The 25,993-nt window shown below is 47.4% G+C and overlaps 3 protein-coding genes across 3 annotated transcripts; 2 read left to right on the top strand and 1 right to left on the bottom strand.

Annotated features, from left to right (window-relative positions):
* Positions 1-5,632: 5,632 nt before the first annotated feature.
* Positions 5,633-8,116, bottom strand: BO88DRAFT_428082 (uncharacterized protein; the record flags this gene model as incomplete). Its single annotated transcript, XM_025709058.1, has 10 exons — positions 5,633-5,668; positions 5,769-5,858; positions 6,120-6,179; positions 6,241-6,352; positions 6,573-6,746; positions 7,212-7,294; positions 7,388-7,472; positions 7,615-7,764; positions 7,876-7,962; positions 8,076-8,116. 10 exons carry the CDS (start codon positions 8,114-8,116, stop codon positions 5,633-5,635), a joined length of 918 nt encoding a protein of 305 aa, XP_025559940.1.
* Positions 8,117-21,218: 13,102 nt separating this feature from the next.
* BO88DRAFT_428081 (uncharacterized protein) lies at positions 21,219-23,174 on the top strand (the record flags this gene model as incomplete). Its single annotated transcript, XM_025709057.1, has 5 exons — positions 21,219-21,266; positions 21,328-21,414; positions 21,782-21,828; positions 21,849-21,880; positions 22,261-23,174. The coding sequence occupies 5 exons, from the start codon at positions 21,219-21,221 to the stop codon at positions 23,172-23,174; spliced, it is 1,128 nt and encodes a 375-aa protein (XP_025559939.1).
* A 1,035-nt stretch (positions 23,175-24,209) lies between these two features.
* Positions 24,210-25,742, top strand: BO88DRAFT_456446 (cardiolipin synthase; the record flags this gene model as incomplete). The annotated part of the gene is made up of 5 exons (XM_025710925.1): positions 24,210-24,385; positions 24,439-24,549; positions 24,654-24,958; positions 25,024-25,288; positions 25,613-25,742. 5 exons carry the CDS (start codon positions 24,210-24,212, stop codon positions 25,740-25,742), a joined length of 987 nt encoding a protein of 328 aa, XP_025559938.1.
* Between the last annotated feature and the right edge of the window lie 251 nt (positions 25,743-25,993).

Raw genomic sequence — 25,993 nt, 5'->3', positions numbered from 1 at the left:
TTTCGACTCCAAGCAGAGGAAGAATAGCAGTGGATAGGATCAGAACAATCCCGCCTGACAGGCTGTCAGAATTTCTTTCTTTGTTATCGGCCGTTGCAAGAAAAGCCAGGACGATGTCCCGAGCTAAAAAATGAATGGGAAGGAGGGAGGGAGGGGGAAAAAGGGAGTGAATTGGGGGACTCCAGAAAAGCAGGGAGGGGGAGGCAAATAACCTTTGGGGGGGAAGACGAGGAGTGGGAACCTCTGGTGCGAAGGTGAGAGAATGACAAGTCGAGAGAGCTGACGGTGATGGTTGAACCGTAGAAGAGGGCCGATGGCGCGAGTTTAAAGCGCCCCCCTCCTTCTGAGTTTAAGGGCTACTACCAGACTTGGGCGAGCCGGATCGACAGCGAGCACGGGCCCGTCCTTTTTCCCAAATCCTCGCACAGGGAAAGGGTTGGATCTGGAGAGCAGCGTCTGGCCCTAGTGCAGCTGGGTCGACTGGAGCTCCGGTTCCACGGATAGCGATCGGATCGAGGTAGGTTGAGTCTCCAACCAAACCAGCTGCGGGAATTCCCAAGCTTTCTGCTTGCAAGGAGAAACCCGTTTTGACAGGGAGTTTAAATACCCTGGGCGCGGGAGTTTCTCTTCAACCCAAAAGGCTGTTGCTGATGCTGCTGCGCAAGACGATGCGGACTTTCGGGAATTGTTGAATGGGCAACAATCCACTGCGCGAGAAGCAATGGTGATGAGGGAAAGAGAGGGAGACCAGCTCAGCTTACGCCGTATGAGCTGTTCGGTGCCTGTTTCGGAGCAGGTATGTAAGCCGATTTATCCACTTTGGAGCTTCACGTAAAGCCACCCGGGCCATGCGAGAAACGAAGTGCGATGAATTTCCAAAGGCAAGTAGAGACCAGGAATGTTTCAAAGTGAATGGGGATGCTTGAAGGGAAGGAGTGTGGTGGACTCGGAAGACAAGAGGGGACAATAGTTGACCTTAAACATCCGTGGAACGAGACGGGGAAAGAGGCAGATAGAAATAAATCAGAAAAGGGAAAATCAGGTATATAATAAATTAGGAAACAAAAAAGAAAAAGGGAAGAGAAAAAAAAAATCAAAAAAAGTGAAGAGGGAAAATTAAAAAATAAAAAAGGAAAAAAAAAAAGAGGAAAAGGTAACGAAAAATAAAAAATTAGGAAAAATAAAATGAGAGCGAGAAAAATAAAAAAAAGGAATGCAATCCCATCCCAATGGAAATTATGGAATAGTTGTATGGGGGAAGAGCAGCAGTGCCAAAAAAAAAAAAAATAAAAAATCGAAAAAAATAACGCCAAAAAATCATCCCAATTCCCAGAACATTGGCAGGGTACCCATGTATGGTATTGTAAAAAGCATCGTGTTTTTTTACCCTTTCCTCTCACTCTCACACCTTTCCCCTTCCAAAAGATAGGGAAGGGAAAGAGTTGTCCGGGGAGAGAAAAAGTAGAGATAGAAAAAAATCATCGGAAACAACACGAAGAGACAATTAAACGTAAGGAATAATTATCTATCTTTTTCTTTTCCTTTTTGAAGCAAAAAATCAACAGGGAAGGTAGGTAAGAAAATAAGGAAAAGAAAAGAGGCGGCCCTCAATCCCCCCTCCCCCTTCCTGGTGATCAGGAAAACCAGGGAAGGGAAGGGAAAATTACCATGGCCAGTCCAACTAGACCAGAGCCGGGCATGGTGCGGGTTGCAGGGAACGCCAAACGGCCAGGCAGACGGAGGGAAGGACATGTTCAGCGAAGAGAAAAAAAAAAAAAAAAAACATCCTCCGTCATGAAGAGCGACCGGGCTGCAGGCGGGGCGACCCAGACTGGTAGGCCCGAGCAGTGCCAGAGGGAGAGAGGGAGAGGCAGAAATTGGGAAGGACGGATGGGGTGTGGGTGCAACTAGTGATCCCAAGGAGCAGGACAAGCCCGCCAGAAGCACCGCCGCCGGTGGATCTCTCCGGCCATGAGGCAGAGGCCATCGGCGGGCTCCATCTTTCATTCCTTTTCGCCAAAAGATGCGCACCACACCACACGCACCCATCTCTCCTGCTTCACACTCCTTTTGGGGGTGGGAGGCAACATCGAACAAAAGACGGCAAGAATGGGCTAGTGTGGGTATGGGGCGAAAAGAAAAAAAAAAAATAAAAATAAAAATAAGAAGAGGTATAGAAATAGAAACAAAATTAGAAGGTAAAGAACAAAACACGAAGAGGAAAATAAAATACAGAACGAACATCAACCAGATCCACTGGGGAATCCAGTCAATGCAAATTGCAGATCCAGTCAAATGGTAGTTTTAGTTAAGCATAAGAAAAGAGTATGACACAAGATAGGCTTGGGGAGGAACTAGGATCGAAGGAGGAACAGGGGGGAAATTGAGATAATCCAAACATCCACCACCAAACCATATTTGGTAGTCATGGATGTCTACAGATCAATCTCGCAGGAAAGAACAGCGATGTAGGCATAACACTGGAGAGTCATGATAGGAGAATGTATGTGTTGGCACAGGGTATGTGTGTGGTATTGTGGTATTGATCCAATCCTGGTTTCATACTTCCCCAAGGAGCGACAGACACGAGAGAGCAACTGACTTACCAGGAGTAGTACTGAAGAAAAGTGAGAATCCACGCTGGCGGGGATGATGAGAAGCAGGTACCCCGTTTCACTTTGCTGGGGTTGGTTTGGTTTTGAGTTGCTGGTAACTACTTAAAAGTAGGTCCCAACCTTAGCCGTGGCAGCGGAGTGACGTTGACTTTATCGGCCTTGTTGCACACACACTCGCTCACACAATCAACTCAACTTGGACTGCGTCTTCTTTCTTATCCCACTATGTCTGCTGCTGCTGCTGTTGTTGTCAACGTCGTTTTAACTTGCGGCTCTTTCACTTGCTTTCCCTTCAAGATAGACTGGTAAACTTTTGGGAAATGTAAGGATGACCAAGATAAGATCCTCCAAAAGACGCCAATGCAGGGAAAACAGTCAGTAGTGGGGAACAAGTCATGTAACAATCCGAGATTCAAGACGAGAAGAGTAGGGGGGTGGAAGATTTTAAGATTTAGGTAGAACAAGTGAAAGTCAAAATTGATGAAAGAGGGGTGGGTGGAAGGAGGTTAATGAGGGGACGGGAGAGTGGATCGGGGGGATCGCTAAGGGACCGCCAATTCGAGACGAAATTCAAGATGAGACAGACGCCCCAGGACGGTGTTGTGAATCGCAGGTACCTGAAGGATGGATAAACGGGGCATGGGATTGGAAATTATCGGGTTATTATCGGATGAGGGGGTTTGGGATTGGAGATGGGAATGACGGATAGACTCGGGTAAAGGACACACGCAGTGCAAGTCAGCCTTTGGGGGTGGGGTGGGAAAGGGGAGAGAGAAGGGAGGGAGGGATGATCAGATATAGACCATAGATATAGAGAGAAAGGATACGGGCTAATTAAGTATGCGCCAGTGTGATTTTAAGTACGATGGTAGGTAGGTAGGCAGGTAGGTAAAGTAGGTAACTAAGTTAGCTAGCTAAACTAGCTAGAAGGAGTAGTAGAAGGGGAGGCATGTCAGCCAAAGCCGGGGTAAATCGAACGAGCGTGCGCGAGCCGCGTAGGGGGAAACGAACAGCTAGCCATGGACATAACAAAAGCCATCCTATCCTGGCTAGTATATTCTTCCTACTCTCGAATCCTGGATTTATCACGGTAGATCGTATGGAGTCACTACCCACTAGTTAGTAAAGAAAGCAGTAGTTCACCAATAACCAGACATGTTTCCACGACTATCACCCCCGCCATAGTCCATGAGAAGGAACGAGAGGGAGAGGGGACCACGATTAACGAGGGATATTAATGCCATCATATATCTACGTAGTGCGGGAGGGATTTTCGGTTGGGAGAGGAAGGATTCAACGAGAGGGGGGTGGGGAGGCTGTGTCAAGTTAGGCGTGAGCCGCCTGGGCCTACTACTTACTAGTATTACCTACACCTCTTTTTGGGAGGGGGGAAGTGGGAAAGAAACACAGGAGGCGGGAAATAATTCGACGGGAGGACAGACGCCCCATGAGGGATCAGAGCTACTACTAACTAGCTAACTAAACCAACTAACTACATCTGAGCGTGTATTCCTGGCGGCTCAATCACTACCGTGCACGGTCGGGATGACCATCCCATGTCCATCCCACCGCCTCGATAACTGAAGGAGGGAGGGAGGGGGGCGGAGCGCTATGAAGTGTTGTTGTCAAGATATCCACCGGGTCATCATCCTATAGCGGAAGAGAGGAGAGAGGGGATGGAGGGTGGAAGGGGAGAGGCCGGGGGACTCACTCAGGAATGTTGTGAGCGATTGACTGATTAACTGACCGATTGATTGATTGATTGATTTCTCCATGATGGTCGATGGTTGAGGAATCTTATCGGGTCGTCTGCCATTCTCCGCATTCTTTTTCTGTTACTAGTAGAAGTCTACATAACAGCCAATTGGCAAGAACGTCATATGAAAACCACACCCCCAATCATGTTTCTCTATGTTATGTTTCTCATCCCTTCTTCTTGATTCCTCCTGATCATAAGAAGAAAAGTTGAACCATGAATCCAATCCCATGATACACTCCCACAACTCCATTCAACTGAACTGAACTGAACTGATTGAGGGGTTGGCTGCAGGGGTGGGGCAAAAGCGGTCACTTCAACCACGGCTCCGCCCCTGACGAAAGAGAGTAAAGTGTAAGTTGATTTGATTTGATGTGCACCGGTCAGTCATGGATCGGGGAGGCCCAGAAATCTAAAAAGAATCCACTTTTTGCCTTTTTCGGGCAGAGTCGATCGACCAGCTCTTTTGCTCAGTATCTTAAGTAGTAAGATATGTAACTGGGGGTGTTCTTAAAAATCAAGTGATATTTAACATGGTATACTACAACCACTACATACTATAACACATTTGAATATACTGACAACAGCAAGTAAAGAAATAAAAAGTAAAGAAAGAAAAATGAAATATGAAAATGGTATAGTGTGGACGGCCCTATTCCCCATCCGTCAATTCAGTAACAATACGGGGTTAGTTCAGTTCCTCTTCCACTTCCACTTGTTCCTCTCCTCCATGGTCTTGTTTCCCTCTCGCTGCATTATTAAATCATCACCCATTCTCACATCGTCATCGAGCAGCTGCCATTCAACTAAGTAGCTAGTCAACTTACCTAATATTTCCCTAGTGGGCGATCTTTAGTAAGCCCAGCCAGCAAACACCACACATACTTACATAACTACTTACATACACACACATAACATACTTCGTCCCCTCTCCAATACTACCCTATCTATCGTCATAACCCATCTAAATCAAACATCAGGTTCCTGAAACCCGTACGACAACCATAATCCCAGTGACATACCTGACTTAGCTCAGGAAGGAGGAAGGGGTGAGAAAGTAAAACCAGAAAAAGACAAAAAAAAGGACAACTCAATCAAACGGCCGCCTCCTCTTCCCAGGGCTCAGATCTCGAGGGTTGTGAGAGGACGGGTGATTATTGCATGGCGTCAAGGCGGCACCCGTTCGGATTGGTCCCAGAGAGTGAGAAGAGGGTCTGGAGAAGATTTGGGACGCCCCAGCAACTTGCATCCCATCCAATTGCTACACATCGAATCGGGTATGCGCTCGACCCGGCAACTGCTCCATCCCCCATCTTTCTGTCTCTGTCTCTTCTCCCTCCCTCTCTCTCTTTGGGCCTCCTCCGGCTGGATTTCGTGACCCTCCCAATCTGGCAAACGCGGTCCGAGCTCTGCGGCCCATATGCGCGCGCCTTTTCACAGTAGCTCCCCTCCCCTCTCTTATCCTCTTCCGACACTTCCCTCGGGCTCTGATCATCTAAGCCTTCGTGGCCATTATATCCAGCCTACACCACAACGCACACTCACAATAAAGCCCGGAAAAATGGGGTCATACTAATATCCTGCTCAAACCAAGCACTTACCAAATGATGGGAGGGCAGACACAAAGAAAAGGAGAGAATGGAAGAGCCGAGAGAAAGAGAAACATGGCGCACACACATGGATAGTAGTGAGGGAAAATGATCGATGACCTCGGTTGTCATCATCACCGCCCATCATCATACCCGCACTTTAGTCGTCAACGATCCATCCCGGCCGCACCGGTGACCTATTTCCAACCCAATAGAACCCTCTCAACAATAAGACCAAAGACCACTGGTTTCGTCAGCTTCCATAAGAAAAAAACATAACCAGTAGAGGACAGCGCAGCCCGTGGTGGCCTGTGACGAGTAGACGGAACCGCATGACGACCAGATGCCCAAGAAGAGGACTGTGCGCCGCGTCAACTTTCCTCTGTACCAGTCTGCCTGCTTCGCTCACATCTCGTCGGCTCCTCCGTCGCTCCCGCCACTGCGGCCGGAGATCAAGAAGATGGCCGTCTGCTCATTCACCCTGCTCCACGGTTCCGACTGACCACTGACGTTCATGTGCCCAGTTGATCGACTTTCTGGTAGGAGGAAAGAGAAAATAATCATAATTATGATGATAAATAAATCTATCAAAAAGAAAAGAAAAGACTTAACGTGCCTGTCAGCAAGGCAGCTTCGATGTCTAGATTCGAGGTCTTCCACTGGACCGGTCGACGGTTCCAGTCAGGCTCCGTCGGGATCCGTGCAGAAAGTCTTTGCTCCAATGTGCCAGCAGGGATCCCCCGGGGATGGTCGATCGGGTTGAAAGAAGGCAGAAGCGGAGCTTTCCTCCTCCTAAACAAAAGCCACCCCCCAAAGCCCCAAATGGTCCTAGTTCTCCATGACATATACCGTGCCTATGCCACGCACGCTCGAATACGAAGGGCGTGGAGACTGGGTGCAGGGAAGGGGGTGGGCAAATAATAACGATAATAATAATTATAATTATAATCAGAAAATAAAAAAGGAAATCTGAGCGGAACAATAGGGAAGAAAGCGTCCCACACGACGGCGATCATCTTAAGAGCCCTCAGGCCAAAGCAGCAGTAGGGGCCGGACTAGGTCGCTAGGAGAAAACCAATAAAGCCCTGCCCAACTCTAAAATGTTTAGAGTTGAATCGACTGGAATTGTCGGTAACTTTGTCAGGATTCAGGGGGGCACCGTTCCTAGAGCTTATATTGGACCGTCGCCAAAACTTTCGCGGGAGATCCCCAGCAGATCCAAAAGCCATAGGCGACTGCTGCTGCTGCTACTGTTGGGGCTGTGAATCTGAGCTATCTTCTTGTTGCCCGGCGAGTCCACCCACGGAAGCGCCGACAGACGCGCGAGCACGACTCTTGGACCTTTTTTTCCCGCTACTAGTATGGTTTTGCGGCTCATCTTTGGTCAACAGCAGGTGCAATTCTGGTAGGAGATCGTCCTTCCAGACCGGGTGGTAAGGGACTGGTCCGATAGTAAGGTCCCGACAAAGTGGGTGAGCAGTAGACGATCGCACCGGTGGGTGCTTGTCAAAACTCAATTCCACCTTGGAAGACCGGGGGGAATTAAAAAAAAAAAAAAAAAAAAAAAAAAAAAAAAAAAAAAAAAAAGCATCCATTAAGACTAGTCTTACAATAGGCTCTACCACAGTGGAAGATCACACTATTCCTCGATTACCAGGCGCAAATTGGATTTTGATCGTCAGGTAACCCTCGTTGACAGGCCGGTGGTGGTGACTTGCTTGCTGGCTTGCTGACATTTATTCCTCCGGAGGCGGTGGGCCAGCAATGACAGACCCAGTGCCAGGAAACTCTAAGCTGGTTTGCTCTCGAGCCTCAGGCACTATGTGTGTTGGTGGATATCGAATGATGGTGGATGATCAATTCGCATGTTGAGAGATGAAAGGTTGAGAGTAAAGAGGAATCTTGGAGAAGTGACCTCCGTTTGCATGGCCAATCCATCCCGTAACAGGAGCTATTAGGAAGCTGCGACAGACTTGGCTTCATACAAGCCGTGCCTGCCTGCCTGCCTGACAGGATTTTGGTCATGACCAGGAAGCCCTTACTATACCCAGAAACTCAAATGGTTACCGAGAGAGGACCCATACATATAGTATTGCATGCAGCTGCAAGAGCCACCGGGGGAAAAGATCAAACTCTTGGGTGCCTGGTGCATACATGGGCCGATGGTCAAGTGAGGATGCACCTCATGATGTACTACTACTACGACACGGTGACTGGTAACAAAAGTCTACTTGATCCAGGTAACTCCGATGAAGGTCCTGTTCAGCCAAGTTGATGATCGGCGACCCAAAGCAGGAGGCAACCCTAGAGAAGAATGAAAGGTTCACTTGCTGCACTCCAGACAGGCTCTCTCAAGCTATATGCTATGCTATGTTGGTAGTCTAGGATCCTGCGCATTCATCAGCTAACTCTACAGTAGTGTCCAATCCAAGGTGCCCCAGCATGGAACTAGGAGGCATATAGCTCGAATCCATACCTACAGCTTCCAGTTAGTTGCCATCATCCCTTACTGATGGGTAACGAAGCCTCGTATTCCGAACCAGCGCCCCGGGACGGGTTCGGTTAGAGAGAGCGAAGAAAAAGAGAAAGGTAATACTCCAGCGAGAGCGGATAGTAGTTGATTAAACCCCATAGAATGACACATCTTTAATATCGAGTTCGTTAGTCACTGGATATTCAAGCGATCATGTCTTGGAATGATATTCATAAGTAGGTAATAGTAATAATTGCATCCTAACAGGCAAAGGGAGAATGGCATTGATTGCGTGGCAGATGATTCGACATACGAAGCAGGCATGTTTCTCTCTCTCCTACCTACGTGGACGTACTACTTCGTATCCAAGGCGAGTGGGAGGAACGAAACCGACCCGACCGGTCTGGGTCCAGTCCCAGGATCCAGTCAGTGTCCGTGCCATTTTTCTGGGCTGGCAGTGCCTACTTTTTCCCCACCGAATCTGAGTCACTGGACTCCCTAGTTCTCCGTATTCCGCAATCCTGAAAGTCCCCACGTTCTTGAGGACTAGTACTAGTATAGGAAGAATTGTGGCCCTTGTTGCATGTCCGCTATGTATGGCTAGATGGAGCGAGAGCGAGGCCAAAGAGAGGAGCCAACAGAGGGGATTTGCACAAATAAAAACCGAAGAGACAGCGCGCTAAGTGATTTGCCCGGCTCCAGATGCATCCAGTAGCGCCACGGACGGTGAACCGTAGACTTGGGCCAGGAAATGAACGCGACCAGAGAGTGTGGTTTGGGTCATGGCTAGCTCAGCTAGTTTGTTAGGTTAGGTTAGTTAGTTAGTTAGGTCGGTCGGTGGAAGGTCTTGCTCCGGTCCGGGAAGTTGGGTTTTCCCCATTTAGGTAACGCGGGCAGGCACCATGTGTGGTGATTGGAAGAAATGGGGTTGTCGGAGGAGAGAAGGAGGAGAAGGGGGGAAAATGCTGCTAGATTACTAGTATCTCGTAGGTTGTTGTCTGAGCGGATCGTCCTAGCAGATAATAGTAGTAAATAGTAGATGGTATCAAAAGTGGTACCAAACGGGGAATGACTATCGACCCAGTCAACTACTGTTACTAATGAGTATGTACGATGTACTTGATTAATTATTCCTCCATCATAAATATTACAGTTATCAGGTGCTTCAAATCCCCCGAGAGAGAGAGAGAGAGAGAGAGAGAGAGAGAGAGGTTTGGAACTGTACTAGACTAGCAGCCAAAAGGGAAGCGTCAACAGAAACAGTGGACGCGGCAGGTGGCGCTATCCTTGACAGAAGAAGAAATGCCGCACAATGACAGGGTCGTCTGGATCTAACAGGCGATCATCGCCCCCCCTCCCCAAGAATGTCGAACCAAACAGGCCAGAATGGGGGGGCGACGTAAGTAAAGAAGCAGCAGACACGAGTTCGGTCGCTGTTACCAAACCCCCACCACTAGTATCAACTAGTACTAGCCGGTACTGTATAGTAGATCATCGTAATTAAAATGAAGGTGTGGTTCCGTTCCAAACCATAGACTGGATGGAGTGCAGTAAGTAGTAGTCCACTGGGATAGTACTAGCATAATAGTACTGCGTAGAGAGCAGACCACAATTGCACTACTAATCTATTTACATGGGGGATTCTGGTTGATCCAAGTACCATTTAACGCTATGACGGAGGGGATGTCAGTGACAAAAAAAGAGAATTCAGAGTTGAGAATGGGGGATAAGTATACAGTAGAAATCATATCTACTGTAGTTCATAATCAAACAAATTCAATAACTATCTAACCTAAACTCAGCCAGTTTCTAAATCTCTTTCACGCGTGTGAAGAAAACATGGAGAGATGTCAGTGGCATTACCCATCCGGGAATCAGGATTCGGAATCCCATGCAGGGCACAGGATACGGTGCCTTCTTTCCCCCTCTGCACGCTTAACGCAGGTGGCCTATTCGAGTAATGGGAGGGGAGTTCCTGCTATGTGTCCCTCCGTATTTCCCCTGCACCGGATTATACATTAAGTAGGTAGTCAGTGGTCAGTAGTCAGAAGAGATAGGGCATCCCGTGTGTGCCAACATTTCAACAATCCCCAACGCACTTGGTGCAGGAGTGACCGCAATTCCACCTCCATTCATTTCCGCATACGCCACTACTACGGGGCGTTCTCATCCCTTTCCTCCTCCTACTACTTACTAGTTACTACGCAGTTATACATATGCAAAAGAAAGAAGGGGGGAAAAGGGAACTAAGCGCCCACTTTTGCCCGTCCCTCCCGGGCGGCGGCGGCGGCGACGACGACGATGGCATGTTGGCCACGCACGGTGCGCATTGCCAGAAGCCTGAGGTCTGTCTGAAATGGATAACCAGCAGCTGAACTGATCTGATGATAGGTTCCCAGATATGTTATCCTGCATAAGCTAGGATGCACTGTGCCACGCCTCGAGCTCGTGTAGAAATATGATTTGGTCAATGGTGGCAATCCCCAAAAAGGGCGCCAATCGGCCGGGGAAAAGGACCGCATTCAAAGGATTCTCATTGGATGAAGGAAAAGGGAGGGCGTGAATTTCCAGTACTACGGGGTGCTACAGAGCCTGAGGATACTTCGAATCTCCCCAAACAAGAACTTGTCATGTGGCTCATCATCATCATCATCATGCAGTCGACTACTATCGTGACGGGATCGTTTTCCAGAGTGTAGGTCTTGTCATCAATATATGCCCATCTTTGCGGTTTAAACTATCTAGGTAGGTAGATACATACATACTTCGACCCATTAATTCCTTGCGATCCCCTCTACCTGGATACTGGGAACACCTACATATTTTCTCCTCCAGTCTCCTTCTTTCCCCCCTCTCTCAAAGTGCCTGTACCTACGTCGTACATCAATGAACTACTAGTTGCACACATGGCCTGGTACCCACCCGACTTGCTACTTTTACTGCTAGGCCACACTACTCCATCTAGCACGCTGGCTTGGCAATCATCCGAAAATCGGGGGAAGGGCATTCATCGGGTTTACGAGGTTTGGACTTAGCTGCCTTCCACCTCCGGGATAGTAAGTCTGGAGACGCTCCAGCAAGAGTGGGAAATGATAACCAGAGGCCCTTTTCTGCTGGTCTGGCGAATAAGAATGGGGTCCATGATAATCAGTTTCGGAATGACTTCCTCTAGGCTCTAGCGAAATCTCCAATTACGGCGATCGGTCGGGCGCTCCCAGGACATGGGACCTAAATCCAACGAGGGATCCACCGATGGCAATAGTTCCGGATAGCGCTTGTCCGCGCTGTTTACTTACGTCTTTCCTACGATCATCCACCCTCCACTCATTAAAACGGGTCACGACCCAAACCATTCAATTCTGCGTGGATGGTTCGATGCGGAGAAAAACCAGTTCTGTCAGTCACCCTTTGACCATGCTGCACTAATACACTAAACTGGCTGGGGGTATTTATTCATTCTTGAAGGTCGACAACACTACCACGTCGTAGTTAGCCGCTATCTCCGGCACAGCTTTAGGTAATAAACGCAGGATGGAGATCCCACGGGATACTGTCTACCGGGATACTGACTGGGCGGTACGCTTTGGCAAAGCCATCAACCGCTCACTAGTCTTACTTAGCTCTTGACCCCTACCAGCCATTCCGATCGGGGATGCTCTCTTTGGCACAGCGGGACTGGCGCGCGCACACACACACCCACACACACACAATGCAACGCGCTTCGTCATGCGATCGATCCTGTAGGCTGTAGTGGACTGACTCGACCTCATCCACCGGGACAATGATCCCAGCAATAGAATCAGGGATAGGAGGATCAGGACCAGGACACCGTCCGTGCCCTAGAGACGAGGCAACCAAAAGGCGAGGATACAGTAGCATAATAATACATGACACAGTAAGTAGCAGGTACAGTAGACCCGAACCCCCACACCCCATCCCTTGACTGTGCACTGCTCTTTGAGGATCAGCCGGAATAATATCATCAGCATACCTCTTAGAGGGAGGAGGAATGACTGGTCATAGGGTTGGCGACGTGACCTGTCGTGGTTTTCTTTTTTTTGCTACTTTATTTTCTTTTCTCGTCGCTTTCTTTCTGGCCGTCCTGCCGTCTTAGTTGGCCCTGCAGGATGAGGGCGACGCTAGACTAGGGCACCTGCTGGTGTCAGAAGTGTGTCCTCTGTTTCACAACCTCAGGGAAAGGGTTAATCAGGAGCTTGCTTGATGCACACCCAGATGAGGATGGTAACACACGCTTGAGGCTGTCTTGATTGGAAAAGCCCAGTGTCTGTGGGCACCAACCTGGAATGGGGGCTTTTGAGTTACGGCTGATGGATCATGGATGTCGATCAGCCATGGCCATCTTCTTGAGAGTCTCCATCGCCCGCCATTTCCTCGCCATTTCCCTTCTCCTCATCATCTCGGGTCCGACCCTGCCATGTTCCCCTAAATAACTCCGTGGTAATTTTAAAACTACGTAGTCATCATCCCATCCATGAACCTACTAGTATCAAATTGGTCTGTTCAGAGCTCGGCAATAATCCAACAATCATACTATTCCTTGGCATCAATCCATGCAGTGGCCCCCCTTCGGTAGATGTTAGATTAATTTTAATTTAGTCATGTCGACCATTTTTCCAAACCATGTGGCTCATCCTCACAATTGACCGCAAAATGGCTAGGGGTAACCTGGCTTGACCAACTCCGGCGTAGTCTGACTGAGGTTGTCCGGATGTCCAGTGAGAAGTCCTGGTGGCCTATCCGCTTGTCGCTGCTAACCACGAAGCCATGGAGATTAGTGGCTTCGAGTGAATGCAGTGTTGATCCCCATAGATGGTATCTACCTAGTCAACGATACCCCTACGAATTTAGCGCTATCCTTTAGGCACATCACAAACCGCTGAATCAATTTTCTAAAAAATGTTCCCACCCCCTACTAACGGAGTACTACGTACTAGTATGAAGGGACCCCAGCCGCGCGCACATGGAGGAAGGACCCAGTATTCAGCAGGACTAGTTCTGCCCTTAGTCGCTTGCTCTTTGACCTATTCATGCCACTTCTCACACCGCAACCAATATCGCCTTCAGCTTGGGTCGTCATTCTATGGTAGCGGTGTTATTGCTTTTGCCCGTCTGCATGCACCCCATTCCGATGAAGGCAGTTTCTACTTAGTCGGTCGCACAGTCTTTTCGTCCCTAGATGCTTTGAGCAAGCTTCTAGATCTCTTTCTAGGCACCAAGCCACTCCCCCCTTGCTTGTCAAAACCTATTTACTTTTTCTTTCAGCCTTTTTCCCTTCTTTATTTATTTCTTTTTTATGTAATTTTAATCTTCCAGTAGACCTTCCATTTTGAATAATTTCTCTCCCCTTCATGCTCTCAACATGACTTGCTGGTTTCTCCTGCCGGCTCATTCCATGGCAGCCCACACGTTGATTCTTAACTAAAAATGCATTGCTCAACGCCTTGTCAGCCACGCTTTTGGGTCGATGAGTGGAGGAGGAGGAGGACAAAGTGGACCATCACCATCTACTCACACTACTTACTCCTTCCAGCGCAAGTGCCAAGTACTTCGATCCAATTCTTTTCCACGACCACCACTTGATACCGATACTAGTAGTAATTACATCGCAGCCTTGTTCAAGGATACTACCATTATGTACGGAGTAGTCTTCCCCCCTTCATCCCGCCTTTTCCAATCCCCTCAGACTATGCAACTAGACCAGGTACACCCATCCCTAATAGTCACTAGCCCGGTTATAGTAATCAGTAATATAGCTAGCCACCTGTGAATTCCCCCACAGTCTAGCCAGGGATCCAGATCCCGACCACCACCACCCAGCCTAGCAGCAGCACCACCACCACCATGCCAGAAAAAACGTGGCTCGGGGCCATCGGCGCGTGTCTCAAAGATTTTTAATTACTTTTGCGGAAATTTCTGCGACAGCTTCGAGACATCAGGTCTTTCTTCCATCCAATTCGTCAGTCTCCGTCCTATGACGATTTTGAGGAATTTCCTTCCTTCCTAGACCCTATCTACCTACCTACGTTAGTAAGAAAGATGATTAGTAGTAGTTTAGTTCGGAGCCTAGTTACCTCGTCTATCCCTCATTTCAGCTCCTTCCTCCTTTCCCCCTTTCCCCCAGGGCATTGAGGTCATACTTGGCGCGCCAACCTCGCTGACGGGTTGCCATTCTTGCTGGGGCCGGTTCGTTAACTGACGGCCGGCCGGTCCGATTTCAAGTCCCTGTCTTAGTTAGTTTGAGGGGTTTTGCTCGGGACACTAAGCTAGTAGACTACTATCTAGGCAGCCAGGCATGTGGTTTAGTTAACTTTCAGTTTAGTGTGCTTCATTTTTTTTTTAGTTATTGCCCTTCCTTGTTCTTATTTCCGAGGTTTTTTTCTACTATACTACTACTATAGACAGGGTATACACATATCACTTACTCCCACTGGCGTACGTACCTATCTTAAGTATGTAGAATGGGGGGTTTGTACAACTTACCCAGATAGACACCCTGTCCATGTACATACTTACTTTCTTGTTCTACCCTACTTTTTGTGTAGTACCAAGATGTCCTTATTATGTATATGTATATGTACCCGTGGCGTACTATACTCCGCCGCCTTGTCCATGTGTCCATTTACCACCCAATCAGATCTACATTTGCCATGCACAACGATATCATACCACAGCACCGAACAAGACGTTGACGCTTGTGTAGGTACTCACTTTGTCCTACGCTACATCTTGGTACAAAGCAGGACTACTTGATTTTTCTTCTTTTTGCCCCAGTGGATTCACGCTGACTAGTAAGTAAGTAGACAGTATGAAAATAGCAGCAGCAGCAGCCATGCAGTAACCAGTAGACTAAGTGAAAAGGAAAAAAGGAAAACACTAGGGATCAAATTCCTAGCGCAACGCCACTAGTTCCAGAATATCCGAACTTCTTCGTTTCGTTCGATAAGGGGGCGGCTTTTTTTGCCATTCCTTTTTTTCCCTTAGACGCGGCAGCGGCAGCAGCAAGCGGCAACAACATTATCGTCATCGTCATCACGGCTGTATTTTCATTTTATTCTTTGATTAATAATTATATTAGTAGAATGTATTATTAGGTGAATAACTAATAACTAGACTATCTAGTATTTTACAGTAAGTCCGCAATTTTTTTTCTTTTCCATTCCTAATTTAGCGTCTAAGCCACTGGTTCTTTGCGTCTCTGATTACGGACTAGTTCGGGCGCTGCTAAATGTAGATCGACATGGTATGTTTGGAGATTTGTTTCACTGTTGTATACTAGCAATAGCACTACTTACGACGGAGTGCGGAAGGCCGGCTGGCTAACTACAAAATAACTAACTAGTTGCAAAGCAGTTTAGTTGTTCAATTAGTTACTATTATTATGATTATTAATTTCGTCGGGCGCGAGGGGCAAGGAATTTGGATCTTGTGATTTAAATGATCATGATGATGGTGATGATGCTGGTGGTGAGTGAGGTGGTCTTCACACCGTATTTTGTTCCATCAATTACAGTATGCATGTTTTGTTAGTTACACTCCCTTCATCGCTCTGTCAGAAGATCAGATATCAATGCCATCATCATCATCATCTCTGCAAGAAAAACAAAAATGTCACTTACAGTATTTAGATAAAAGTTAACTCTACTACTTACTTTCTTAACTACATACCGAGGAGTTTCTAATTCTTTAAGCTTTGAAACGGGCACTTAAGCAATGCTCAACAGACCAATTGCCCAACTAGGCAGGTACTATATGTATTACATCGTACAGTAAGTAGTGGTAGTAGTTAGTATCGTCGTGTTGACCGCGGCTCTACTAATTACTTACTTGCATTACTACTTACAAGATAACCAACTACTAATCATCTAACTAGTTATTCAGACAACGAAGTGACCAAACTAACTTACTTCTAACTAGTTAGTTAGCATACATCACTACTTCCCTCCCGGCAAGTGCCAACACTCTTCTTGCCCCGCTCGCTCGCATTTGCAGATAATGATGGCCAGAGAAGAAGAGGGAAGAGCAGAAGGAGGAGGCTCAGCTGAAGAAATCCTTCTCTCTTTCTTTATGAGTCTTCTGACATACTCACACTCATCTTGGAAATGCATCCTGCAGATACTAACTGGACTGCCTAGCATCTCGGGCCCGGGTTTCGGGAGGGTGAGAAAAATGAGAGAGGCTGAAGACTCCTGCCTGGTACAGTATGGTGCAGAATTCCAAGTTTCGTCTAGGAGATACTTAGTCAGTTGTCTGTGGCTAATGACTTGTTTTTGTCAATAGACTCAGTACTATCTACTTACTTACCTGCCTTCCTTGGTTCTGGTGGATATTCGCCGATTAGTAGTAATGATTCATGTATGTGGTTGGATAGCTAGCTACTACTTACTAGTACTAACCGCAACCGATAATTCCAGGAAAGAAACCAACATACTTATCCGGGACCACTTTTTGACGCAAATATGGTCAATTCATTATTTTTTATTCCAAATGAGAATTCCGCGACGGCAAGGCAACACACAGACAATTCCTCCCACAAAATTTTGGCTACATATGTATACTATACCAAATGCACGGACATTCTTCGGCTAACTAACTAACTAACTATCACTACAGTGCTTACACAGCCCGGCTATAGAAAGCGGCAACTAACGAAGGTTCAGGTTTCACGGCTTTCTTCGGTAATCAGGTTGGGTGCAGATTCGACAGACAGACGGTAGACTATATGCATATGGTATATGCAAGATGCCCAGCTAAGCGAGGTCAATCCTACATGTTATCAGGTTTATTTTATTTTTTTTTTTCTTACTATCGCTGTTGAAGATACTAAGTAGATAGCGTGGCTCATGAAAAGGAAAAAAGCAATGCAAGGGGTAAAATCGGTAAGTAAACCCCAGCCGGGATATGGTCGGGATTATTTTCATTTTCTACTTTCCTTTTTTTGAGGTGGCGGTTTCTTCAGACCCGAGACAGAGACAGAATGGATGCGTGTGTGTGTGGGGTGGGAAGGGAAGATGGAATGAGATCGGACATATCATCTACTACCAACTTCGACTCTTACATCTTATTTTGCTTTACCCTGGGGGGATTGAGATTGTTACTGGGTGGTCAAGATATACGCTGACGAATCAAGAAGTGACAGTTGGTTTTACTTGGTATAGTAGTATAGGTAAGTTCGGTTAGATCTACACTGCAAAGAGCCTTTCAACCCTTGCCTTAACCTGCCAAGGTAGATTAGGTATAGATGGGTAGATCTGGTTGCGTTGCCTGTGTGGATACCCAACCCGATCGATCCATCATCATCAATCCACCCACACATAACCCCCAGAGACATACACACGGCAGATGAGATCAGATCGCATCGTCTGGTATTATGCACGTCCTACATACTATGTACGTATTACCTACCTACCTACGGCGTACATTGCGATGAGACACGGTAGAGCCGTTTTCTTTCTTCCCTTTCATCCTTCCCTTCCCTTCCCCATGGGTAAAAGACAGAAAAATAGACGCAAACGCAAGGTTCTTCTTTCACTTTCCATTCTTTAACTTGACACTAGCTAACTAGCTAACTATACGTTCGGTCTAACTTACGTATACCCTAACTATGATCCAGCCATATCCATCTTACTTTTCCTAGCACCCACCCTGCCAGACTAGTAGTATCTTCATCTACCAAACTACCCACCACCAATCATGGTACCAAGTAAATAGTAAATACAATACATGCCACCCCGATGAAAAGGATGCCGGGGACCCTTCCCCGAGGAATGTACATACCTAACCTAAGTACTAGTAACCATAAATACATAGTTTCCATCAATCTGCCATCTCCCCCCTCAAGAATGTAGAATGTAAGAAACGTGTGTGTATATGTGTATATGTATGCGTATGTGTATGTCTGATGGCTGTGTCAATCACATGGCAAGTAAAGTTTGAGGGAAGGAGATCTTTTGTCGACATTCTTCCCTTTCCCTTTCCCTTTTTGTCTGTACCGCACAGACAGACATATGGGGCTGGGTTGGCATGGCATGATGGCTGATGACATACGTACGTATACTGCTTTGCTATGTTGGGCAGGTAGGCATGAGGAATGTGGCTGAGTACGGTACTATGCTCGTGCTAGTGCTGGTATACGCTTTGCCACAGGCTAATTAATGTAGAGTTCTGGACTATTGTCTATGGGGTTAGATACCTTGCTTGATTATAGTATAGTATAGACTAGGGTGGGAAATGAAAGGATAGGATAGGATAGGATAGGATACCCTTGCTGGAAGGAATATGCTGTACCATCTTGTGAGGATTCGGATTCAATGGGATGGATGGATGGATGGATGGATGGTGGATAAATGATACATCATCGGGGGTTTTCTTCTTTGGGGTGCTTAGGTCATGTTGTGTGAGTATCAACACGAGCGGTGGTTTGTGTTTGTGTTTTTGTGTCACTGGTAATACTGGGTTTGGGGAGGAGAGAGAGGAAAGCGGGAGGGGATGTAAGGTGCGGTGCAGTGCGCTGCACTGCGCCATTAGTAGTGTACAGATTGGATGGAAGGGAGGGATCTATGGGTGAAGTAGAGTTTCTCGCTTCTGCGTTTGTTGCGTCGGATATCTTTTCCTGGTAGTGTAGCTGGGGAGGTGTGAGTGGTCTATACTAGCACTACTTGTGTAGATGTATAAAAGTGTGATAATGTTGCTGGATGGTATTTATTGGTGTCTATGTATATGTGTAGTATGTTAATACTACTGATTAAAGAAAGTAGTATACTTGCGTGGTATACTACTAGTAGTAAGGTGAAAGTACTTTACCATATTTATTCAATCGTGATACCTTCTCTTGCTCACCAATATATACCACTCTCTCATCAAGTAGAGTACCATTCCATCAGTAAAAACGCATAGATACCCAACTAGCACACAATCAAGCCTCTTACGAGTTGAACTACAGTCTAGACCTACTATTCCTTTTTCCAAAGACTCCATATGTCTCAGAAACCAACTACCATACTACCACTATCCTAGCCACCTGACTTCATTATCTGAAACAAACGCGTACCTCAATTACGAATTAGATCTATCGACGGACATTCTCCAAAGCGAGCGTGTATACACAATACCGCAATTCCAGTCACACACCAACATCCAAGACATATACGAATCAATTCATTAGTAAGGGCTGATGTCTCAGCCATCATTACACCCCACCAGTATAGCCATGGACATGGCGGTGGACATCAGCAAAAAGAGAAGAAACCAGAAACGAGGCTATCAAAACTTGTGTTCTACTTTCATTGGTTGGTATACCGTATGCCGTATGCTGGTTTGCTTGTGGCGGGTTTGCTACGTCAATTATGGTGCTGGTGGTAGTTATTAGACGGTTAAAGGCAATGATCCAGACTCTAAGCAGAGGTCTGCTGGATGGAATAGAATGTTTAGACTGATAGACTACAATTTTGTGAGACGTTGGGCATTGCATCTCTCTGAAAGTACGGTTTCAGCTTCCTGGACCGGGTGTGTGACTTGTTGCTTGGGTTGTGGCTTCTGTTGTGCTATTGTGGTTGTTGGAGTATAGGGGCTCGTGGTTTTGTGTCATGGTGATAGTGATCAGTCTAGAGTCTCTCTTTTGCTAGGCGAGAGGTGTTGGATTGATGTTTTGTGATAAGGGGGTATTCTGTGTAACGTGCTGTTTGATATGTATATACTTGTTCGCTATTGGTGATATTTGTTGGGATGCGGTGCGGAGGTTGACATTGGGGTTTAATGGGTATTTGTTTTATGGCGTTTTGATAGAAGCAGCAAGTAGTAAGCTGTCTTAGTATGAATGTCATGTTATTTATACAGTGGGAGGACGTTAGATATGTGGGTAGAAGAATCAGGTGGAGGGTTGGTTTTGATAAAAGCGAACATATCAAAGTAGGCTATAGGTTACAGCTTGGTTTGACTGGGCCAGCACACGGTATGATATCAAGCTAGATCAAGCATATTAGAGTCATATCAATCATCAACTGCCTCTCGATGGAAAATAGAGATATTTGGTAGCGGGATACCTGGCATAGAAGCACTAGATACAGCCCCGGCATATAAAACTCCTTGTGATACTGTAACTTATTTGGATATTTCACCTGAATAAAAGTCCGATTATTGTCAAACTCCTTGAGTGAAGGCAGGGCTATGCACTTGTCTAGCCAGATCTGTCTCGGTGGTGACCAGCATGCGACAGGATTCTGAATAGCCCAGAGTCCAGCATATATCTCCGCCTCTACTTGTATCCTAGGCTTCCATTCATAGCCCTAAACCCGATGAATACAGCGGGGATGTATCATGGCACCGACCACAACCAATAATTGCTCGCGTGTGGTACAATGTTGATCGATTAAAGGGGGCTAGTTCGCAGTTTGTCACTTTCCGGTTGCAGGCGAAGGCGATTGACGGCTATCAATGTTCGGCTGGGCTGATACCTTTTGTATGCGAAAGGATCGGGTCGGGTCTGGAGTTGGAACTCATAGATTAGCATTCTGAATTATGAAAGCAACCGTAGGGTTAGCTCACAGGTTCGTATAGTTGCAAGACATCTTGTGGTTGTAGGGTACATAATTCTGGGGATATAGGAATTAACCTCACTTCACTAAGCAGACCCCGGTTATAGAGAGCCCCAAGCAGAATATGAATAGTACTGAGCAAGCGAAGCCATTGACAGATCCTATTGTCCAGTTGAATCCATCTTTTTCACTCTGTAGAGGCCTCTTTCGTTATCTGAGGCTTGCTTGTATAGGATGGGTATCGGCTCGCGGACTTCGATCGGTTCATTCGTCGTCAAGATGGTGACCCGCCGGTGATATCCGCATAGACAGATTATGAATGCTTTTCGAGGCAGACTGAGAGAAGCGTGACACAGACTCCCATCGACCCGACTCGCGTGAGACAAGGTGCCATCATGGAAATCCAACGGTCCCTTCAGTGGTGCAAGGGGTAGGAGGATATTGATATCGGCATATACATTATGGCTGGGTGAATATGAATCTTATAACCAAAGTCATCTGTGAAGAAGACTGGTGTGCTTGTCAAGATACTTGATCCTCAGTGAAAAGGGTGAGGTCTGGGGGTGACAGCGAAGGAAGTTCGACTAGTTAGCGGGTGACATCCCGATCCCGCTCCCCTCCCCTTCTCGTCTTTGCATACGTCCAACAGCCTGCTTTTGGTCCAGAAAGCTTCGGGAATAGCAAGGCTAAAACTTTGCTATCGGATCAATGTCTCTAAATAATATGGCTGCTCTGACTTGGTCCACCAAACATGTATCTAAAAGTGGTCGATTACCGCAACAAGGGCCACATACTAGTATGCACTCAAGACCTGCTGGCTGAGGGGGGCTCGCATCAACGCTCGGTGCTTTTTGGTCTACAAAGCCCTACAGGGGATGCAGAATCTGGGATTACCAGTAGGTATGTTGAGCTTCTGCCAGGTAGTCGAGTTGATAACCTTGATTATCAAGTGGGGTTTCCAGCTGTGCAAGCACCATCAGGGGTATTTCGTGACACCTCGCTCATCAGCCACTGTCGCCTCCCCACGATTTGTTCCCCCTCGCTCTGCTCCTTGGCTCACTCAATTCATATATAATTCAGCATATATAGCACGTCTTCGAGCACCACTTTTACAAAAGGCACCACGTTTTTGCTTTAGGAGGTTCCCATACGGGCTGCACCAAAGCTTGTACGGTCTATGAGCATCTGCCGTCCACCCATCGCGCGTTCTGACTATATTACAAGCCCCCTCTCATATACGAACCACTGCTGAGCGTGGAGTATATCATGTATCCAGCATACGCTGCTCTTATGATCGCCTTTCCCACACTGGCAACGTCAGCCACCAAGCTGACGACGACAACAGTGGTCACAACAGCACCTCCTACAGCATATGTTCAAGTTTTTGAGGCAAACGCCGTGTTTTACAGCAGTATATTCAGTTTCCTGGCCGGAAGCATCGTGAATGTGGATACTGTGGAGGACCGGACTACCATTGGGGCCAACTGTATCCATAGCCTGGTCGTTAACTGCTCGTTGGAGACTGTCAGCTTCCCCCCTACGTTTACCATGGGGCCTTCAACGTACATACACAGCTCAAGCGGCTCAGAACAAAACTCTCAGCAGTACACTAGCAATATCGACTCAAGGGCCTGCAGGATCTTTTCTTCAACCCAAAGCGCATCCTGCGAGATTTTTGCGAGCTACTGGTATTCTGACGCCCAGACGAGCACGTCCAAGCATACAAAACGTCATACGACGTTGAGGTCTTCGGAAATCAATTACCACAATTTATTGATTACGGCAGGTATTGAGAAGCTCCCAACAGCAGTGACGACGTCGCAAACCCAGAAAAGGACTGCCACCGTCCCCACGGCTACTGCTTTGGCCTCTACCACGGCCGCTGCCTCTTCTCCTAGCCCAAATTCTCAATCTCATCCCTCAAAAGCGTGGGTTGCCGGACCGGTTGTAGGAGCCGTGGTCGGGTGCGGCCTGATAGCAGCTGTGTTATACTGGTGTCTCAGGCGAAAGAGACAGAAAGTGCCATCGGCTGATTCTGGACCAATAATCCAGGATCCGTCAGAGGAAATCAGGGGACTCGACAACCCTGTCAAGTCTGCATACAAAGCGTGTACGCCAGCGGAAACTCAAGGAACCCCTGTATCCGAACTTCCAGCGGATGAGCCTTCCTGCATTCAACATACTGCCTAACATTTCTCGGGGTTAGAACAACAATGGGCAAAGCGTGAATATTGCGGTGGGCGAATTAGTGCTCGAACAGTTCTATCTATCCACAGTTATGTCAAGCATGTTAGTGGGGTCCCGGTCTCAGTGAAACTGTGGAGAATGTGCATTATCACTGACGATGGTGTGGGTCTTTTCCTATATCTAATCATCTCCAAATTGATACAACTTAGGTGCCAAATCCTACCCGGAAATATTCCTCGTATGACGTTGTACAATATAATAGCTGAGCGAGTTGAGCAACTCGTACACAACAAGCACTTACACACTTGTACATCCCTGTATTTGTCTCTATAGTGAGTACTGCCCGTCAACCTTGCTATCATGAACTTTTTCTCTCATAGCAGCTCCAGTCTGCCATGTCTATATACAGTCACATGACCTCGGAGGAACCAAAACTCCGTCGGCATTTTCTCCCATCGCGAGTCTCGACCGAGGTCTATACTCTCCTTCTCGTCCCCCTTTCGCTTTCTGTCGAACGTCCGGTCCTTCTCGCGCTTTATCGTCTCAAGTCATCATCATCCGGCGTCGTGGATGGCAATTACTCCGTCAGTTGGATTGATCGCCGCCTGACCCGAGACTCACGTGCCCAGGAGTCTCGCGGAAGCCGGATAATCTCGCCGTTCAGACAGTAGTATACTTCGTTCATTCCAGTCTTGAGAAGCCTCGGACCCTTGGTTACAGGCGACGCCATTGAGTATTGGTTGCAGGGTTTGTTCTTTCGTTTCCACGATCTCGCCTTCTTTCCTTTCGGCTACTTTTCTCCTGCGTCACGTGGTCATAAGATCAGAACGTTCAATATTGTTCTATGACATGACTAGTTTTGTTATTTGCTAGTACTCTGCACCAATTAAATCGCATCAACCGGCTTCATTCTATCTACTGGGCTTCTGGAAAGCATTGTCTGTTGGGAACCATTCACCAAATATTCGCTATATCTGAGCGATACCGCGCGAGCATCATCCGGATCTTTTTATCATCTACCGACTCATCGGCTTCATCATGACAGCGATTGCAATGTTGCCAATGCCCCTACGGGCATCCAGGCAATGCGCTCGACTAGTCGCATCCCCGCTGGTGAACACTCCCCTCTCCCAGCGAGGATGGCAGATGTCGGTAACAGAAACACGCAGCTTCTCAGCGATTACTCTGGGCAGTCGCTCAAGGACTCAGGCAAAGTACGATTCAGCTGAATGTGGCCATTGGGATGAATCGCTAAATCAAGGTTTAGCATATCACGAAAGAAGGTCGGCCTTTACGCTATCGAGTCGCAATCGGTACGAAGTGTTGGCCAACAGAAGCGATACTCCGCACAAAAGCCAACAGATCCAGACTCTTCAAGGTGAGCACTCACCATTGCACCTGTCAGACGTGTTGGGTTATCGAGGACTGCGCTCTGTTATCAGTCCTTCCCGAGTCCTAACCGTGTGATATCTCTGAAAACAGCCTCAAGAAGTCGCCAATTCTCTCCAAGCTGCCTCGGACTCATGAGAATATCTACACTGTCCCCAACATTCTCACGTTCACCCGTCTACTTGCGGCGCCTATGGTAGGATACTTTCTCGTCCACGACCACCACGTAGCCGCACTCAGTCTGTTCGCATACGCTGGTATCACAGATCTTGTGGACGGCTACATCGCACGGCGATGGAATTTGCAAACCGTTGTCGGAACGATCATCGACCCGATGGCTGACAAGCTGCTCATGACCATCGGAGTCACCTGCCTGGCCGTGAACGGGTCCATCCCAGGTACGTTGTGTCCCCAGGGCACAAAGCAACGACGAACCTTTAGCTCAATTGGCTAACAAACCCAGTCTGGCTCGCTGTAATCATCCTGGGACGGGATGTCGGACTAGCCATTTCCGCAATCTACTACCGATGGATATCCCTGCCACCGCCCAAGACCATGGCCCGGTACTGGGATTTCTCGCTCCCCTCGGCCGAAGTGAAGCCCACTACGGTGTCCAAGATCAATACGGCCTTGCAGCTGCTCCTAGTGGGTAGTGCGATTGCGCTTCCTGTACTTCCCGAGACGGTCATCGACGCTTGGAGCTTGAGGGAAGCAATGACCGGATTCCAGTAAGTGGCCCTTTTATTCCCCAGTTATCATTGTTCCCCTTGCCCCGTCACTGTTGTAAAAGTGTGTGCGCGTAAAGCGGGAAGAGGCCTATGTAAACCCGTTCTGGTGTATGTCTGGTACATACGACCACAGGGTGTGGAAAACAGGGCTTCCCGTCCGCTCAGCCGTACTTAAGCCACACGCCGGGAGGTTAGTAGTTGGGTGGGTGACCACCAGCGAATCCCTTCTGTTGTATGTTTTTATTTTTTCCCCTTAATATTTTTTTTTCCATCGATCAGTTACAGAAGAAACTTATGATGAGATTTAACTAACGGTAATAAAAGATACCTCGTCGCCGCAACTACCCTCTGGTCCGGCCTGAGCTACGTCTTCTCCAGGGACGCCGTCAAAATCCTCTCCAAGGAAGAAGTCCAGAAGCGCATTGCCCGCGCCGCGGCGGGTAAGAAGCCTTGATTAACCCCCCAGTCCATATAGTTGTCGCATCATAGATGAAGTCTGTGTGGAGGTGTATGTATGCATGTATGTATATATAAATAGAGCATTGTTATTTTTATGCGTTGTTTTCGGGGTTTTTTTTTCGCATTGTATGGTCAGTTGTGGGATTCAAAACTACTTAGTTGTTCGACTTCATCGGTCGCTGGAGTGTAGCTGATGTAAATATATATATCCGATGATGGTAGTAGTAGTATCTGACCTGAACCACC

This window comes from Aspergillus vadensis (assembly GCF_003184925.1).
Source record: "Aspergillus vadensis CBS 113365 unplaced genomic scaffold BO88scaffold_22, whole genome shotgun sequence".
NCBI lineage: Eukaryota > Fungi > Ascomycota > Eurotiomycetes > Eurotiales > Aspergillaceae > Aspergillus > Aspergillus vadensis.
Note: the sequence above shows the minus strand (reverse complement) of the source record. Positions and strands in the feature narration are given on the sequence as shown.